The sequence below is a fragment of the Poecile atricapillus genome, chromosome 12 (assembly GCF_030490865.1).
Source record: "Poecile atricapillus isolate bPoeAtr1 chromosome 12, bPoeAtr1.hap1, whole genome shotgun sequence".
Classification (NCBI taxonomy): domain Eukaryota; kingdom Metazoa; phylum Chordata; class Aves; order Passeriformes; family Paridae; genus Poecile; species Poecile atricapillus.
Genome location: NC_081260.1, coordinates 2,381,441 through 2,401,079, shown reverse-complemented (window position 1 = coordinate 2,401,079; position 19,639 = coordinate 2,381,441). Strand labels below are relative to the sequence as shown.

Here is a 19,639-nt window from a genome sequence, read left to right as displayed (position 1 = left end):
CCAAATAAATCATGGAAACATAGAATGGTTTGGGTTGGAAGGGACTTTAAAGATCATCCCATTCCACAGGGCAGGGACACCTTCCACCATTCCAGGTTGCTTCAAGCCCCATCCAATCCGGACCTGAACAATTCCAGTGATGGAGCAGACACAGCTTCTCAGGCTGTGCCAGGGCCTCACCACCCTTCAGAATTAAATCTGTCATATGCCTTCCAGAGACTGCATCTAAAATGTCCCTTCACCTTTTATTTCTTAGTAAACTGTGTTCCTTGAGTGCTTTCTCACAGAGATGTGTTTTCCAGCCCTCAAGGAATACTTCCTGGAGCCCACACAGGGGTAACAAAAGCTCTCTTGTCTTTCTTGGTGCCTTGCTTTGTGACTCCTTAGAAGCATTAGCTCCCCTTGGCAGAGCATCTCATTAAGAACTCATCTTCAGCTGATTATTCCTCTTCTGAGTCACTGCTTTCCATGACTTTGTCACCCACCCCTTAGTCCAGCTGCTGCTCTATTCTTAGGCTAACGACTTTACATCTGGTGGCACAAAAAACATGTTGTTTATTTAAATTCAGCTCATTAAGTGATCCAGATTAGGTTTGGTATTGGCGACCTGCCCCAACTTCTGTGCAGCTGCAGATCACCAGTAATGATTTGGCATTTTCTCGCAGGTCAGCGACCACACATTAAGTGGTGTGGGGTCAAGATCTGGCAGCAAAGAAGCTCTGCCGTGTTCAGTGTGCTGCTTACACTTGGAGACCTATCAGTTTTCAGTCCAATTAATATTTGTCATATTGACACATTGTTCCTCGTTCTCAATCAAAGCACAGTGAAAGACAAGATCTGGTCTCTTACTGGCTGAAGGCTTCTTCTAACAGCTCTACTACTGTAAACTATGACATCAAAGAAAATATCTGGTTAACAAGGCAAAGCCTACTTTTCATAATGTTACAGTATCTCCTTGAAATTATTTATCAGTTTAGTATTTATTTTAAGTTGTTCTTTTTTCTCAGGTATCCTTGATAACAGGATGTCCAGGAATATCTCCCATTAACCTTTAAGGAGACAAATGTCTGGAACAGATCTCCTGTGGCCTCTTCCCTGGCAGCTGCTCCCTGTGAGGGGCCAGGTGCCCTCCCCTGTTTCCCACTTGTGCCCAGAGCCAGGGCCCCACCCCAGCCACGCTCGTGGGGGCAGAGTCCCTGGTACTGCCCAGTGCTGGGCAAACCTTTGGATCTGAGCTGTCACAGCCAGCGGCCCCACACTCTGCCCCACCCTCTGTCACCGGGATGTCCCCAAACCCCGCCCGCACCTTCTGTCCTTTCCAGCTCTCTCCTGGGAGAGGTGGGAACACCAAACCCAGGGGCTCGGCAACACCGAGGAGACTCGGTTTGCTGTAAATGGGGAAAAAGGGAAAGAGCTTCAAGAGTTTGAATGCTTAGAGCTGTTCACCAGCACAGGGGTGGGACTGTCCTGTTGGGGACTGTCATTTTGGGGACTGTCATTTGGGGACTGTCCATTTGGGAATGTCCATTTGGGAATGTCCATCTGGGGCCTGTCCCTTTGGGACTGTCCCTTTCCCTGCAGCCCCTTGCCCCGAGCCCTTTGTCAGTGTCAGCATCTGCTGCTGTGTTTGTGCTGCCCCTTGCAGGGGAGGCGATGGAGCAGGGCCTGCGGGATTGCTGCAGATCCATCCGCATCGGGAAAATCCTGATCCAGAGCGACGAGGAGACCCAGCGAGCCAAGGTGTACTACGCCAAGTTCCCCCCAGACATCTACAGGAGGAAAGTGCTGCTCATGTACCCGATCCTGAGTGAGTGTCTGCCGCCAGCACGGACAGACAGACTCCTCTGAACGCCGAGTGCCGGCACTGGAAGGAAATTTCCACATTTCAGGGGCTTTGATTGGGTTTTCTGCTTGGTTTAGGTGACAGAGGAGGGAATGGATCAGGCTGTGCCAGGACACGCATTACTCAGCTGCACCAGTGTGAATGCAGAGCAAATCGTTTGGGCATGGCTGCTTTTGGGAGAAAGGCTGAGATTAAGACTTGATATAAATTTGATTTTTTAACTTTTGGCATGGAAAAAGACTCAAACAGTGTTTTTCTCACAGTACTACAAGATGCTTTTTGAGTCATGTTATAATCCTAGAAACAAATTACTTTAAAATTAAATAAAGTTAACCAAAATAAAATTAATCTGGGAAGCATGGTAATCAAGATGAGGTAACTTTTCCAGTCTAGGATTTTATTCTGTCCTACCTATGGAGCTTTTAATTTCCATTTGACTATTTGAGATGAGCTTTCTTGCCTCGGGGTTTTAATAAAATTCACCCACTTCTGTGCTTAAAACCTGGCAGAGTTGGCTTTTTCAGAAGAGAGATGAAGTTCTTTCATCAGGAGACAAGTTTTCTTAAATTAATACCTGTGGAGGTGAGTTTTCTATAAAGAAAGGACAAAATCATCATTCAATTGCACATGATTCTTGGAGGGCCTAGGACAATTTTGTCAACTAGAATGAAAAATAAAACCTCACTTTTTCCCACTTTGGTTAGTCCTGGCCTGAGCAGGGCTCAGGTGCAGTGACAAAGCACTCTGGGGACATGAACAAGCACCTCCATGTTGGGACTGTATAAATGGCCACACTTTGCCTCAACTACTTCATCTTCTGCAGCCTGAATTTCCCAGGTGCAACTGGATTTATAGCACCTAACTAGGTACTGACAGTAAACACCAGAGCAATCCTTTGGGATTAAGTGTATTCAGCAGAAGTTCACACATCCTGCGTTTATCACAGACTTTGGATGCAACTTTCTGTCAGAAGCTACAGGAAGACAAAGTCAATTTAAAAAGTAAACAGCAGCCCAGCTTTAAGCCCAGGTAGCTGGAGAAAATCAGAATTCCTGCATTTACACCACCCAGCTGGCTTCAGCTGCCCACTCAGCTCCTGGCTCTGTCTCTACTTTGAGTGTACAAGGGTCTGAGTTTGGTGGGTCTTTTATTTTAAATTTTTTTGCTCAGGTTTAGAAGCTCCCAAGAGATTCAGATTTCTTCACCTCACTGCATTTGGATTATTACTTAGCTATATTGTGAATAAGTTATTTTAATATATTTTTAGAAAAAGAAAAAAAAACTTTTATTTTTTTCATCTATCACTGCATACCTAACAAGTTGTTTTTAAAACCCTGGGGAATTTAAAGCAAATTTATTTACCCTCATTGAAGGAAACTACATTGAACTTACCATGGAAAAGTGTTGCAATTCTCTTTTGCTATACATACAGTAGCAAATTGAAAACACTTAAGTAGGAATTACACCATGCTTTTGCTGTAGATTTTTGATTTTTCCCTATACTGCAAAGTTCTCTATGCAGATATATTTTCCCCTCCAAGCTTTTTGAAAAATTCTGCTACACCGATCCTAATTTTATCAAAGCTGTTAAGGAGATGTGTGTGCACAGGTCATTAATTGTTATTAATGTCAAGTGGATACTGAAATCCATTAAGTGATTTTGAAAAATCAGAGCTTTTTCTGTACTTGATCGACTCTGTGAGGGCATTTGCAAATAAATCCACCAAATCACACCGAGGGAGAGACTTTTCCTCGGCTGTGTGCCCTGGAGCTCAGCCCCGGGTTTTTAGCGCTCAGGAAGGTGTGAAGCAGCAGGATCCAGCTGCCATCTCTGCTCCTCACGGGTGTTCATCTCCCAGCAAACTGGCAAATGTCTGCCTCAAGAGTCAGAGCTCACCCACAGACGTGAAGAAGAATGCTTTATTCCTCTGTTGCTTTGCCATTTGATGGTTTTCAAGACTTTTGGTAAGGTTAATCAAGTAAATGCATTTAGTTGAGGGGGAAAAGAGACAAATAAAATGACCTGTCAGATATCAGGAGGCTGTTCCAGGAGCATAAACCATCATCTTATCCCTCCATCTAAACAGAATATGCTCCACCTCCCGTTTGCTCCATAATCCCTAATATTTTGCTGCTTAGGTTACTGGTGTCTAAACAAAGCCACTTTTATCCTGCTCTGATCTTACCTGGTATCCAGAAAAGGTGGGGAGGAAAGGAAGGATTCACTTTCATGCATGATCAGCCTCTGGCAGTCCCCTCACCTCTGATTTCCTTTGAGGTGACACTGAGGAATGTCCTGCTGCTGTGCTAATTGCCAATACTCACACTGGTGGCTGCCTTATCAATCGTGGGCACAAGGCTTTTCATGATAAACTGGATCAATTGTGTGCCCATCACCTGCTCCCTGAATTATCCACGTTTAACAATGGAATGGATTTTTTGCCAGCTTCAGAGGTGCCTGTCAAATATAAAGGTGTGCCCACACACTCAGCCACAGGGTCTCTCTTTGGGGGATACAGTTTCTCCAGCCACTGCAATTTGTAGGGGTTGGAGCACTGCCTAAGTAAATAAAAAAATCCATTTGTTGTGGGTCAAGAGCAAGACAACTTTTCCCAATGACAAATATTTTGGTGCATTAAAACCACAAAATTGCTTTGTGACATTGAATTTACTCTTCTTAGTTTTGGGTTGGGTTTTTTTTAAATTTTACTCACATTTTAACAGTCAAAGCAGAGCTGTTAGGTCATGGTTTGACCCTGCAGTAAATCTAACTGTAATTTCAGCAATGATGCAAAGGACTGATCTGATTTAAAGTCACTCTCCCAACCCAAATTTCCTTTTAAAAACATAAAAGGTGAACATTCTGCAAGCAAGTTTTATTCTATATTAGGTATCACCTCTCCATCACTCCTGCTATGTGGTGTATCAAGTATCACCTGTCCTGCAGCTGTAAGAAACTCAATCACTTCATGTACTGGTTATTTGAACAAAAATATAATTGGGAAAACACACCTGCTCCAGATGAAAGTGGGACTCCTTCCTGCTCTCCACTACTGAGGATTTTGGCATCTTCCTTTCCTGGTCACAGCCTGTGGCAAGTAAAGCTGATGAGAAATATGTACCTGTACCTGTCCTTTCCTTTTTCTCTTGCCCAGACATTGTGGCTGCCTTTGAGTTCTCAAGTCTGACAGGAAATTTAAAGTGTGAATATATAAAATCACTTCATTTACATTAGAAGTTGTGCTTGTATTGTTGAGTAGAAAACAGTTTCCACAACCTTTAAATGCAACATCCCCCTCAACTTGACAGTGCTATTTTTATAATGAACCACCAAAAGGAGAAACAAAGGTGTCTCGTGGGCTTCCTGAAATGGTGTAAATCCTCAGGAATATGTTTTTTCTCAATGTATCAAATATTATGAAGATGACTTCCTCGCAAGACCTTCTCAAGATACGACTTTGGGTATTAAAATGAGATCTTTCAAAACTCAGCTGCCTTTGATAATTTCAGGGGTGAGGGGGAAAACTGCACAAGTGCTTAACCCTACCTAAGATGGGAAGTGTGGCATTCAATTAATGAAGGGTGACATCGGAAAACAGGAATATCTTCGTTTTCATAGGGCATGCCAGCTGTATGTAGTACACAACGCCAGGTGAGAGGGGAAACCCTGCCATGGTTAGAGGTGGAGGAATGCCAAAGCTTAGAGGTGAAGGAATGCCCATGGTTAGAGGTGGAGGAATGTCCCCACCGCCAGTCGCCAGTACTGCCAATATTTATTATTTTCGCACTGTTGGCCACCACCGGCCTTGCACGGAGCCACCTCTGCCCAGCGCACACACACCTGAGGTGACATGAAACGGCCCCACACTTAACGGACCGCGGGGACACGGACCCTCCTCCCGCACTGCACCAGGAGAAGGCACCGCTGACAGCCGCTCGCCTCCACATTCCCTGGGCCCGTGAGCCGATGAGTCGCCATAACATCCCCGCCCCACCCTGCCCCACCCTCAGCCTTTGCCCCGCACCAAAATGGCGGCGGCCCCTGAGGGCCGGGGCCGCGCGCGCTGGGCGGGGCTGCCCTCCCGGGCCGCGCCTGCGCGGGGCCGCGCGCGCCGCCACTTCCGGCTGCCGGCGGCCGCTTCCGGCCCCCCGTTCCTTGGTAACAATGGAGCAGAAAATGGCGGCCTGAGCGGGCAGGAGGCGGCGCGGCGGCGGAGCGGCACGGAAGGAGCGCGGACAGCCGGCACCCAGCCCCGAGCGGTGCGGGCAGCGGTGCACCCACAGCCGGGGGGGCGGCGGCGGGCGGCGGCGGCGGGCGGTGAGCACCGGGGCGGGGGCGGGCTCTCAAAATGGCCCGGGGAAGGGAGAGGCCCAGGCCCGGGGGAGGCGGCGGCGGCCTCCGCCCGGAGCGGAGGGCGGCAGCGGGGCCCCTCAGTCCCCGCTCGGGGGCAGCGGGGCGGCTCTGCGGAGCGCGGGAGGCTCCATCCGCGGTGCCGTGAGGGAGCGGGGGCCGGTGATGGCGGTCCGAGCGCGGGTGTGCCCGGATGGGCCGCGCTCCGTCACCCCGGGGATTCTCCTGGCGGGGCCTCCCGCCGCCACCCTGATCCTCCAGCGGGGGCTGGAGCTGGGTTCGCGCTGCTCCCGGGGAGGGCAGGCGGGCCCGGCACCCTCCGGGTGTCCGGCTGGGCTGGGGGAGGAATTGGAACAAGCTCCTTTTGGGAGGGGTGGAGGGAGGGGGGTGCTTAGAGCCGCTGTCCTGGGCCTCGGCCACAGTTCAGTGCCTGCTGAAGGAATCGCAGCTCTTCAGGGCCGTATTTTCAGGCCGAGCTTCCCGAGAGTCGAGGCAAGAAGCCTTGTTGTGGAAGACAGGCGAGAACAATTCTTCCTATCCCGCTGTGTAAGGCTCTGGATCAGCTTGTGACCTGTTCAGACCTGTGGTGTTTGCTATTCCTGTGCTGAGTTTCTCCCCAGTTAATCACGTCATCTTTGCTCTGTCACCTGAGCTTCCTGTGCAGGTTTTTCCCTGCCCCTTTTTAATGCTGTTTGTTGGCATTTAAGGTTTCTGTCTCTCTGTTTCAAAACCTTTTTTCAAGTTCGGCTGGATGTATGTGTTTATCTTGAATGATCTGCTTTGATTGAGGAGCAATATCAGCTTGTGTATAATAGCGTGTATATATCTACATATATGTATGTGTGTGTAATATACATATAATATAGTGATGATTAAGGTTTGTTTTTTAATTTTGTTATGTGTCTCGATTTTAGCGTGCAGTAGAAGCCTGACAAAAGGTTTCAAAGCAAAAAAAAAAAATACCCTGAATTTTAAAAATAATAATAGTATTATTTTGCTGTTTCTCAGGAAGGTGGAGCTTTCATACAGAGAAGCTCCTAAACAAGAATACAAACTTGATAATACCCAATAGGATCATCACACATCACATTTATTTTCCTGTCCACATTGGCAGTCTTGGGTAATTTTGACTTGAAAATAGTTGTCAAATGTTCAGAAGAAGTTCTGACACTAATTTGTCCCTGAATTTTAATTGCAGTGACTTGTCAAATTTTTCTAAAACAAGTAAACAGTTGGCTGCTTCTTGGGCAATTAATTATCTTAATTGAGGGTCAGATATTTAGTTTTGTTGTAGTGGTCACCCAGCACTTAAACTGACTCTGTTCCCTCTACAGGTTTACCATTTTGGAATTAAAATAATGATAGCTTGGAATTATGTCCTGGGAAGGGAAAACACACCACATATTATAAAATTAAGGGTTTCTTGTTATGTTAGACCACTGAGGCACAGCAGTTGCAGTGTTCCCTTCATCAGCAGCTCTCACTGGGTAAATGTTTGTCACTGAAATAACCACACACCAGTATTTTTCAAGCCTGTAGTGGTTGTCATCTGTATCATATTTCTTTTGAATTCCATATATTACTGAATTCCTGGACAAGAGTGTTGCAAGTGTCTCCTCTCCAATATGTGTATTTGGGTTTTTTTAGTGGAATGGGGAGTGTGATGGAAATGTTTTCAAAACTCCTCTAGATCAATATTGTTGCTTGTTCCTTTATTCTTCTTCCCTGTGGAAGAAGGAATTTATCAAAATAAATCCCTTGATCTTGGTAGAATGATTCCAGTTGCAGTAGAGATGTTGCACTTCTTTTTAAACAATCATAGCCTAATATAGCATAATGTTATGACTCCGTATACTTGAGTCTAAAGATTGCATTTAAATCCAGCCTAATGTAGTTTAACACACTACTGCAGTGTCCTAAGTGGTTTCTTTTAATAGAGAACTTCAGCTTCCATGTGTTAAAACACTTGAATCCAGACATGATTGTTGGGTGTTTATCCAAGGTTTTGTGGTTTAATCTCAGTCGTGGTGAAAATTTATCAGCTGCTGAGCTTGCAAAAATTATTCCTGAAGGGATAAAACCAAATGTGAACATTTCCATCTTCAAGATATTTTTATGAGAGTCTTGTGCTTCTCAAAACCAAAACTTCTAAAGAGCGTAGCAGTGTCATAACTTAGTCAGGAGCTTTGTGTGCTGAGTAGGGATAGCCAGGAGCATCCCAGGGACTGGTTTTGCCTTTGCACAGGCTCTGGCTGCAGGTCAGATCATAAACACAAGCCTGTGTCTCCTTCAGACTACTCAGGTTTATATTAATGAGGTACTTGTTAGGAACTTTTGGCTGCTGTGCAGTGTTGTGGCTCAGCTTTTGACTCAGGGAGGTTTGCGGGGTTGGATGGTCTCGTAAAACCACCTGATGATTATGGGATGTAGCAAAAGCCAGCGCACATTTCATCTTAGTTGAGTAATTTAAAATCATCTTGTGCTCAGAGCACTCTGGCTTTCGATGTGCAAGGTGTATGTGCACGTAGTCCTGTTAAAGTGCTGGAGCTTCCCTGCCTTGGGATGGCATCAGAAATGGAATTCTCATGGTACAGATGCCTACTTAAATTCAAATGAATTTGCTTTCATTTTATTTCTCACTTCTGTGTTGGGCACCAGATACCAACATGAGCAGGAACGCACGGATCGGAATTCCTCTGTGGGTTGTGGTCTCAGTGATTCTCTGGTTGTTGCCTTTTTACCATTAGCAGTGCTTGCATTAGCAGCAGTTGTGTGGAGACTGCAAGATTCAGCAGTGAATTTAAAGATGGGATTTTCTTTTTTAGTTGAAAGTCAGTGAGGGTTGATTGGCTTAGTGTTTTCAGTAACCATAGCTTGTGTTTCTTAAGGAATCAAAACTCTACTTGTCCTTGGATGTCAGTCCTGTTCTGGTGCTGTCCCTCAGGGTGAACACTGGTTACTTGTGTGCAGCTTTACTTCTTTTGAGTTCAGAGTGGGCCTTCTGCTGCTGACCCAGCAGGAAGCTCATTTCTGGGCAGAAAGAGCATCATTTCATAAGCCTGCACTGCTGCAAACTTGCTGCACCTCATATACACCAAGCTTTCTCTTCTGTGCTATCTGAATTTTATAGCAAAAGACAGCGTTATCTTAATTTTATTTTCCACTTGTATGTGAAAAGTGTTGTTTTAGTAAGTGCAGATGATAAAAGGCAAAGCCCAGCATTTTGGCAGTTGTTACCACATTTTATTTTCAGAGCTCCATCTTGGTTCCACATGCTCTCAAGTGTTCTGGAATTGCTAAGCTCTGCCCTGATTTCCTCACTTCTTTCTGACTTATCAGGAGTTGTTAGTGTTTCTCTTCTTTATCTCAACAGTTGGTTCAGCTGAAGTGTTTTCCCTCTCTGGTTTGTTGGGGCTTTTTTATTCTGTGGAACTTTCTGCCACTGTTCTGCAAAAGTATTCATTTGCTTTCTATTGTTTGAAATGTATGTTCAGAATGAGATCTTGTTTGAGGGCCTTTGCTTTGAAACACACTGTGGTAGTGAAAAAGCTGAATTGATGTTTAACACTCCTTGTTAAAGTGGCATTTAAATTTTACTGCATTTTTCACAGAACACTTCCCTAGAACACAAACTCTTCCAGCTTTCCAAGAGTGATGCATGTTTCATGAAAATTTTTGAATTAAAGAGGACATAGGGAGTTCTTGATTTTAAATCTTGTGGTGGTTTTATTAAAAATCTGATAAGAACCTAAATCTGCTGTGCATCCCTGTGGAAATAAAAAGCCAGAATAGCTGGAGGGAAAAAAAAAATCCCAAAATTCATGATGCCACTTTGAAAACCAGAAAAGTTTGTTCCTTTTTACTGTTTCTAAGATGGAGATGAGTGTATTGGACCTGTGGTATCAAAGCCTTTGGTGTGATGACAAAAAGAAGCTTGTGCACCTGCACAAAAAGAGAAAGCCAAACAAACTTGACATAATGAAGCTCCATGTATAATGCAAATAGATGACTTTCATTTCACTGTCTTAGGGTGTCTTTTTCCTTTAATGATGGGATTCACTGACAGTTTTTGCTTCTGCTTTTGAGCTTGTAGACTTGAGTGATGAAATATTTAAAATGAAAATGTAGTTTCTGTTATGTCTTACTTCCAGCTAGTTTTGAGTATGAGAAATTGGATACTGACTGGCATGGAAACTGTTTTTTAACTTTGAATTCTTCTAGGAAAATGAGGTGGGGTGGGTTGGACGAGTGCTGTGTGTGGAGTGGGTTCTGTTTGTGCTTGAAGGAGCCGGGGTAAGAGGACTGCCTGTTCTAGCTGCTGTTCCTGTGTCATCTGAGACACGGAATTGGAGTGAGGGCTGGCTGGGGCTGTGCTGCCATGGCACGTCAGAGCTGCTGAAGTCACAGTTCGTGGAAAGCGCTTGGACACGCAGCTGTGCTGTGCTTCTCTGGAGCTGAAGTGTCTTTGAGGCATGTTCACTGCAAGCTGGGCAGGGAAAAAAGCCTCTAACGACCCAAAGCAAACAAATCAGTGTTTCTGACTTCCATCCTGAGTCACTCTTTTAGTCCAAGGGTTTGATCAGTTCTGCAGACTGCAGGCAAGCAAGGTGCTCTACAGGTTGAAGTAGCTAATTAAGATGAAGGTATGAATCATAAATGAGAAGTTTGCCTTCTGCTGAGGACACCTCTGGAACACCCACACTGCCATCCTCTTTTTTTGTTTATCCAGAGGTATTAACTGTGTTGCTGGGACGTGAGGTAACTCAGGAAACATTCCTGCCATACAGGGCACGAGAGATTCTCAGGTGAGGTTGAAATACCGGTAACACTGACATGGGGGAGTTCTAGAGGAACTTCTTGCACACCTGACTCATGAGCAGCTGAGTTGTTTCTTCAGTTTAATTAAATTCCATGCCTTGTCCTGTTAAAATTTGAGGCTTGCCCCATAAATCTTAATGAAGATTTTAGTTTTAAGGTAGTGCTTTTTCATTTGACCCCACCAATGAGTGATTTCAGGGTTTGTCAGAATTTTTAAGTTCTGCCTAGATGGTTTAATGAGAGTTCTTATGTTTTATGGAATTTCTTTAAACCTAAAAACACCAGGAATGCAGGCTAAGGTAGTGTCTTGGTATTCAATACAGATAACTAATGTCAGGAGATACTGCACATTCTTGAAGGAGGAAGAGATTTATTACTGTGCATTATGGTCCATTAGTACTTTTTCTGGGAAGAATCCTGTAGTCCACAAGTGCTATGCAGTATGGAGATAGGCTGTTGAAGGTAAATGGGTGACACATGTTATCCCTGCTTGCTGTTCCACTAGATTTGAGGCAGAAGCTCATTCCTGACTGGATTTAGTTTATGCCCAACCTGGCATGAAAGGAAACAAAGTATTTCTTATGCTGTAAGAACGATAACTTTGCGTTACTGAGGGAATATGCAGTACTCTTAAATTGTCCCAGTCCAAAATAACACAGTATTACTTCCTCTTGAATAAAAGAATGTAACAAACAATAGCTTTTGAGGGCTTACTGCAGTCTGGAGCAGCAGTGGGGAGACAGGCAGTCATTTGTGCTTGGAAATCTCTGAGCTTGTTGAAGCGTAACTGCAGGGAAGATACTTTTCTGATTTGTGGCAGGATGGGAACACCAATTAAGAATTCACTGTAGTTACTGTCTAGATATTCAGCTGCTGAATTTTTCTCTTTTTAAAGGAGAAAAATTGTTTATCCTATCTCTGATTCTCTTGCTTTATGCAAGCTTTAGGTGGTCACCCCCTCACTTCCCCATAAAGAGATTTTCCTATCTGGGTATCTCGGCTGAAGTTGGCAATAACCAGCAGATCTGAACTTCCTGCTTGTAGTTGTGATCTTCCCCACCCTTTGTCAACTCAGTGCTGACAAGGAAGGACACTAAAGGAGGAAATTCTGGATCTTTTAGCTTGGATAAGAACAAAGTCTTACACTGGAAGATAGAAAAGCATAGTTGAACTGTACCTGCTTATTAGATAGCCAAATGTTGGTTATTTTGTTGTAAATAATAGTACACCTGTTGGCTTTCCCTCATCAGCTTCCCTGTATTACTGGCTTCCTTCAGCCAGTCTTAATTGTCTGCAGGGTGTGAGCTGACAGCAGCATCCTGAGGGGCAGATTTTCAAGTTATTTCTGCCTCTCTGTGCAGAGAGAGTAACTCCCACCAGGGAAATCCTGCTGTCCAGCTAGATGGGCTCTGTGGAGCTGTGCTGAGGCAGGAGCGCTCTAAACATTCCAGTAAGTTCAGTCTGGCCATGGAGAGCTCTGCAGCAGGCTGGGAGGTGAGGCTTATGTTGGACAATGTGCACAATGAGCTGAGTGCACAGGGAGGAGACAGAAAACAGCAGCAGCCTTGGGGTAGAAATCCTGCTTTTATTTATTGGTTTTAATACCAGAGCTGTGGTTTGAAGAGTATCATCCCATTTGCTATCAGCAGTCAGGTAGGGAGAGTGTGTTGTTGCTGTTTCTGTGCCAGCTTTATTTCCATCATAGAGGTTCACAGCTTTTCTGGGATCATGAAATTGGGATATGGGGGATTGGTGTAACTTGTTAATAGCTTGCAATAGGAAAATACAGCAATTTGTCACTGGCAGAAATAGTCTTCATGTAAATTAAATTCTTCATTCAAGATCCCACCTCTGAGGTTTTTTTCTTAGCAGTAAACTCTATTCAGCCTTGACCATTAGCTGATTTCATGGGAAGATAAGATGTGATGGAGGAGAAAAAATGAGCAAACCTGGAAATAAGTAGTACTGACTTATTCCAAGCATTTCCTAAAGAACCACCTATTGAACTGTACATCAGCCTGTTTGTAAAGAAGAGGTATTTAAATTTTTCAAACCCCATTTGACTTGTTTTGACTCTCCCTTTTTTCCTTACTAAGAATGGTACTCCTTCATTTTCTGAAATGGAATAGGCAAATGTCTTTGAATCATGTAGGCATTAGATAGTCAAGGTGCCTGCAAGCACTGGAATTTTCAGTTAAAAGGAAAGCAGTAAATAATTAATAAACAAATATTATGTTTTGTATGCATAGTGCATCTTTCTTTTTTAAAAGCTCTTGAAGAATTAGTGTAATGCTTACAAAGGTGTAAATATTGCCATCTTTCTGAAGACATTTCATGTGTTTCCAAGTCAGTAAATCCCATGGCAGTCATTTGGAGTAAAATATTTTACAAAACTTGGTGCTGCTCCTGGCCCTTAGCATCTTATTACTTGTCTTTATTTTCTTAGTCTTGTTGTTGACTTTGTATCATAGTTATCCCAAAAAAGGGAATGCTGCTTAGAGTTTGATGTGTATTCCCAAAGAATTGATGCATCTTTCAAGGTTTTATTTTGGATACAACTTTCTCATTCTACTTGAGACTTTTATTCAGATCTTACCAGAACGAGAGCTGCTTTTAAAAGTATTTTCTCCGACATGTCTATAAGTAATGCTACTTGGAGTAATAATTCTTCTACAAAAAGCTTGTAAAAAAAGTTGATTGAAGCTGTGTTCTCATTAGAAATACGTGCCTGGCCTGTGAAGGGCACAGAGAGATTTCTTGAGTGAGCTTGGTCAGAGCTGAACACACCTGCAGAAACTATTGCTCAACTGTCCTGTGAATGGGGTCATTTATCAGCACCAGAACACAACACTCACATGCCAGTCTGCAGTCTTCAGATTGCACCAGGGATTTAGAAATGCTGAGAGGCTCCCATCTGACTCAGGAGTAACCCTGGTAATTGCTGCTGTTCCCTGATTGCTGAAAAAAAGAGTGTAATTGCTTTGGTAAAAGGGCAGAACTTCACAGAACCGAACAGCACCAGTAGCCCAGAGTGGCAATAAGTTAATAGCACTAACTTAAAATCAAATTCTATCAGAACTGAAGACAAAGAGGGTCAGAACAGAAGTTTCATAATTTGCAAGTCTGCAATAATGGGATGTCTTGTCCTGTGGAATTTTTCTGGTGCTACACACCGAGGTCGGAGGTGCACTTTAATTTTCACCATAGCAGCTGAAATAAAGTGCCCGTGGAGATCATGCGGTGCTGCTCTTCTGGAGAAGCACTAATGTAAACTGTGGGCAGTCTTGACTTGACAGCTGTGCTGACAAACCAAAAAAAGATGCTTTTTGCACTAGACAGATGTCTAAGTGTTGGAAATTTTCCAGTGAGAAGCAGAAAAGCTTTATTCTTCCAGTATTTCCATGTCACATGAAGTATGGTTTAAATGAAAGGAATGTTTTCTGATGGGGAATGTTATTGCAGAGCTTTTTAGCATGCAGAGGATTAGCTTGTTAATCACCTCTCTGAGTAACTAGATTCTACCAGTTGTACAGGAAAATTCTTGGTGCTGTGAATATTGAGGCAGAGTGATCAAGGAAAGTGGTTATTTTATCTTCATTTGATGTATTTGCATGGCACAGCCAGTGCCAGAATGTCTCCTGCATTTGCATGTGTTCCTTATAATATTTATCAGATACAGACACGGCATTCATCGATTATTTTCCTTGAAAGAGAGACGTTGTCAGGTATTACATCCAAATGAAAAACAATATGAGAAAGTTATATTTAAAAATATGCAGCCTAGAAGACAGCTCTTTAAAGCAGTGATACCTGGTGTATGCTGGAGTTTTGTCTTGGAAATTTGCTCATCAACATCAGTTGATGTTCAGTAAAAGCTGGAACTTGAAAGCAAATTCCTCTCTTGATGTAAAACTGTAAAGGTGATTTTACAAACTCTTTTTGTTTTTTGAGGGAATGAGAACCTGTTTTTGTGCACAGACACAAAAACAAACACTCTGAGTTCTTCATAACCACTTGGTTGTGTTAAAATTCACTTGTATGGTGAAGAGGGTGTTTCTGTAGCAGGCAGGAAAAAGCAAGGAACATATAATCCTGTGCTCAGAGAGCATGATCAAGGATGGCTTATGCCTTGTACTACACTCCTGTAAGGCTGCTTGGACAGGCAGTTGTGATATTTGGAATATTTTATGCAAAAAGCAGATAATCATGGTCACCTACTATGTGAATGCAAAGATGGGCTAAGGCTTATGATAGATGATATTCTGTGTTCAGCTTGCTGCTTTGTTGAGTGTTTGGTAATGATGGGCATCAGTTTTGTTTGTACTTCTTGAGGAGGTTTCTGCTTTGTTTTTGATCCCTGTGGTGATGAACCTAATTTTAACTAAAGCTTCATTAGCAAACCGCTTTAACCTGTGCTTCACTCTGTATTGCAAACATGCCTAAATTCCAGGCTGTATTTCACTGCTCTCAATGAAGGCTTTGTTCTCTCCTTTTTTAGGTACTCTTCTACTCATCAAGATGGAAAGCTCAGATTCTAGTGATAAAGGAAGTATTGATCAATCAGAAGCCCAACGTCAGAGCCAGCTGGATCGGTTAGATCGAGAAGAAGCTTTCTATCAATTTGTGAACAACCTGAGTGAAGAGGACTACAGGCTTATGAGAGATAACAATTTGCTAGGAACACCAGGTAGGTAATGCTTGCCTGTGTCCATCCTGCTAGAGTTGCTTGTAGGCAATTTGTGTCATTTTCTCTTCTCCTGAAGCCCTTTCACCCGTCTGTGTGCTGCAGCCATGTTCCGTGGTAGGAAGTAGCTTCTTGCTAATTTGCACATGTTTAAATTCACATTGTCCCTTGACTTGTGGAGACATAGGATGGTGTGGATTCACCAGATCTGGTGTTTGCACAACTTGGCAGGAACACCCAGATTTGACCCAGTTCCAGTTATGAGCCCTTAGATGGACAAAAAGTCTCCTTTAAGCATCTGTGTGCAGATGTTGTGCTGGTGAGGTTAGGAGTTTGTAACCAGGGTAAGTAGTCTGGTATGAGATTCTGCATGGGCATTTTGATGTCAGCTCTCAATCAACTTGTTAAATTTCCTTTTTATAGGTTAAAATCTAATTCAAACCACAACTCAAGTAATTTAAACCTTCTTTTCCTGCTTGTGGAAGTGTTAACCTCAACTATTTCACTCTGGGCACCCTAATGGGTGTAGGATGACAAAAATTGCTGCTCAGTTGTAGAGGTTACAGAACCAGAGAGCACATCTCTCTTGAATAGGACGGAACTGTTGGATATTTCAGCTTCAGGAAAACTTAATTGGGACAACAGTGCTAAAGTGTCTGAACTTCCCCTTAGCAACGTGCTTGGCAGTGCCATTATGGCAGGATTTAATTAGACAGAACATAAGCAGTGGCTTGTACCTTCTTTAGAAGCTTTGATAATGCTTGCCATACGTATATGATTTGGAAATATTTTTGGAAAATTTTGCTTATTTTCTAAGGTGAAATTACTGAAGAAGAGTTGCTGAGAAGGCTACACCAAGTTAAAGAAGGTCCGCCACAGCAAAACAGTGATGAGAATAGAGGTATATACAGTATTTGTAAAAACCCTTAACTTTAGCACCCCGTACGGACCTTAACTTGAGTGCAGGAGTGGAACAAGTTAAGCCTAGGCAGGTGCAAGGTGAGCTTTGTTTCAAAACTCAGTGAACCTTCTGTCTGGTATCTGCTGCAGAGGTCAGTTTGGGACAGATTTCATTCCTAACACATCTCTTACTTCTATCAAAATAAAGTTTTGTTTAGGTTTATTAATTTTTTTTATTTCTTTAAAGATTGCCTTTCTGTCTGCTCCCTTCTGGGATGCTTTTTGGCAATCCCTCTTTTTAATTCACCATTCTTCCCTTCCAAAGATGCTGCATTGCTTGTGTTGTCACCCTTCTGTAGAGATTGGTGGGGGATCCTCGGGGGTGACACTGGGGTTCATTTCTTCAGTGAGACAGATTAGCTATAAAGCTCTGCAGGTTGAGGCTCAGGACAAACTTAATTCTCTGTTTCATGGTCGATAGATCACTTAATTGTTTGGAAAGGAAAACACAGAATATTGATGTGTTATGACACCTGACATGTGACTTTCCATTTAGTTAAGGTAGAAAACACGTGTTCTTTTGATGACTTGTTTGCTCTGTGATGGCTGCAGCCTATCTGTCCATATTAGAGCAATGTCCACTCCTGCTCCCTTAGAAGGGCTCTGGTAGTTACAGGATTGTCACTCTGCCTATGAAACCACAGTAGCACTTGGTAGGATTCAGCAGTTCTAAATTGTCACTTGTTAAGCTAAGTAATTATGTTCTTGGAAAAAGATGGCTCCAAAATTAGCTCAGTACTCTAATTTTTGTAGTTCCCTGTCTTTTTCACAGGTGCAGAGTCCGCAGAAGATGTTTCAAATGGAGATTCTATAATAGACTGGCTTAATTCAGTCCGACAGACTGGAAATACAACACGAAGTGGGCAGCGAGGAAACCAGTCCTGGAGAGCAGTGAGCCGGACTAACCCAAATAGTGGCGACTTCAGATTCAGTTTGGAAATAAATGTCAACCGTAATAATGGGAACACGAATCCAGAAACTGAGAATGAGCCATCTGTAGAGCCTTCCAATGGGGAGGATTTGGAAAACAGCCAAAGTGACTCTGAAATTCCAAGGTCTGAATCACCGTCTGTAAGGCAGCCTGGATCAGAAAGGAGCAGCGCGGAGGAGCTGACGGCTGAGGAGGCTTCCCCTCCTAGAGGGCAGAGGAGAGCCAGGAGTAGGAGTCCAGAACAGCGGCGGACGCGGGCTAGGACTGATAGAAGTAGGTCACCTATTAATGCAGTGAGTGAGGCCCCTCGCAGGTCTCACCATAACACATCATCTCAAACGCTCGAGCACTCCTCAGCGAGCGAGGCTGAGGGCAGCTCTAGAACCAGGCAGCACGTGACCTTAAGGCAGCACACGGTGGGGACTGAGGTGCCAAGTGAAAACGCAGTTCTGTTTTCCCCCCCTGAAACGAGGCCTGCTCCTCAAGCAGCAGGGTCTTCAGAAACCACCGGCACCAGCGAGTCCACGGCTCCTGGGCAGAGGCCTCCCACCATAGTGCTTGACCTGCAGGTGAGAAGAGTTCGCCCGGGCGAGTACCGGCAGAGGGACAGCATAGCCAACAGGACCCGCTCCCGCTCCCAGACCCCCAACAACACGGTCACCTACGAGAGCGAGCGCGGAGGATTCCGGCGCACGTTCTCCCGCTCGGAGCGGGCCGGAGTGAGAACTTACGTCAGCACCATTAGGATTCCCATCCGTAGGATCTTAAACACGGGCCTGAGTGAGACCACGTCCGTGGCCATCCAGACCATGCTGAGGCAGATCATGACAGGCTTCGGGGAGCTCAGCTACTTCATGTACAGCGATAGCGATGCAGATCCCAGTGCGCCGGCTCCCAGTCAGAACGTGGAGACTTCTGAGGCGCAGAGCGGAGGCGGGGGCACCTCGGGCAGCGAGAATGCAGATGTCAGCTCAGGGGAGGTGTACGAGGGTGGGCACGAGGCTAGCTCGACATCCGGTGCCAGGAGGGAAGGCCGCAATATGAGGGGATCGGTCACTTTTGAAGAAAGCGGTTCTCTACCATTCCTTAGCCTTGCACAATTTTTCCTACTCAACGAAGATGACGATGACCAACCAAGAGGACTCACCAAAGAACAAATTGACAACCTAGCCATGAGGAATTTTGGTGAGAGCGACGCTCTGAAAACCTGCAGCGTGTGCATCACAGAGTACACGGAGGGCAACAAGCTCCGCAAGCTGCCGTGCTCGCATGAGTACCACGTGCACTGCATCGACCGCTGGCTGTCGGAGAACTCCACCTGCCCCATCTGCCGCAGAGCAGTCTTAGCTTCTGGGAACAGGGAGAGCGTTGTCTAAAGGAGAGCTGAGTCGATGGCCAGGCAGCTGGTGTGATAGTGATGGGCAAAGAAGTCACTTCCTTTATGGCCACTTTTTGAGTGGTACCTCAATGTATAGTAATGACTCGGAGTGAATCTTCCCTCATTGAAGCATTTTCTCTGGATTCAAGCATTGGGAATTGGAAAATTTCTTTAATTAGGTTTTTCGAGTTCTAGTTGGTTTGGGTGTTCAATTTCACTTGTCCAAAGACATCTCCCCACTTCAAAATATTTTTTTCTTTGTGAAGAGTATTAAGTTCTTTCTCCTGTCTAGCCCTTGGCATCCCAGTCCAATAAACAGTTTGTCCTCAAGATTGTGCTTCTGAGGAGTTCTTTGAGAAGTTATCCCAGCTCAGTGTCCATGAGTCATAGAGGAATTTTTGCAAGAAATCCAACTCTCTGAAAAAATAATATTAATTTAATTGCACATGTGAACATACTTTTAATTTTCCTCCTGGGTTAATATTGGACATGTCTGTGTAAATAACACTAATGTTAGCCCTTTCCCCATCACTATGGCACGCTGTAGGATGAGCTGTTAGCGTAATTGGGATATTTATCTTGTTGTGGAAATATAAGAATTGCCTATGCTTGTTTAAATAAAGGAAAAAAAAAAACAACAAATCTGTTTTAAAATTGTAAAGCTTTTTTGTAGA

At 44.1% G+C, this 19,639-nt stretch overlaps 2 protein-coding genes across 6 annotated transcripts; both read left to right on the top strand.

Moving 5' to 3' along the window:
• The first annotated feature begins 5,872 nt into the window (after positions 1 to 5,872).
• LOC131583701 (spidroin-1-like) lies at positions 5,873 to 6,589 on the top strand. Its single transcript, XM_058848109.1, has one exon. It carries the CDS (start codon positions 5,873 to 5,875, stop codon positions 6,587 to 6,589), a length of 717 nt encoding a protein of 238 aa, XP_058704092.1.
• On the top strand, positions 5,975 to 19,295 carry RLIM (ring finger protein, LIM domain interacting). Of its 5 annotated transcripts, none has more exons than XM_058847404.1 (4): positions 5,975 to 6,161; positions 15,511 to 15,699; positions 16,514 to 16,597; positions 17,429 to 19,295. In XM_058847404.1, exons 2-4 carry the CDS (start codon positions 15,531 to 15,533, stop codon positions 18,961 to 18,963), a joined length of 1,788 nt encoding a protein of 595 aa, XP_058703387.1. In that variant the 5' UTR covers positions 5,975 to 6,161; positions 15,511 to 15,530; the 3' UTR covers positions 18,964 to 19,295. The 5 variants fall into 5 exon arrangements, with proteins under 5 accessions (XP_058703387.1, XP_058703391.1, XP_058703390.1 ...); XM_058847407.1 differs by having other exon boundaries at positions 5,996 to 6,103; XM_058847406.1 differs by lacking the exon at positions 5,975 to 6,161 and adding an exon at positions 6,597 to 6,740.
• Positions 19,296 to 19,639: the final 344 nt, after the last annotated feature.

Coding starts and splice junctions, on each gene's coding strand:
- LOC131583701 (XM_058848109.1), top strand. CDS start 5,873: ATGGCGGCGGCCCCTGAGGGCCGGGGCCGCGCGCGCTGGGCGGGGCTG.
- RLIM (XM_058847404.1), top strand. CDS start 15,531: ATGGAAAGCTCAGATTCTAGTGATAAAGGAAGTATTGATCAATCAGAA. Junction 15,700..16,513: donor CAATTTGCTAGGAACACCAG/GTAGGTAATGCT, acceptor TTATTTTCTAAG/GTGAAATTACTGAAGAAGAG. Junction 16,598..17,428: donor AAACAGTGATGAGAATAGAG/GTATATACAGTA, acceptor TCTTTTTCACAG/GTGCAGAGTCCGCAGAAGAT.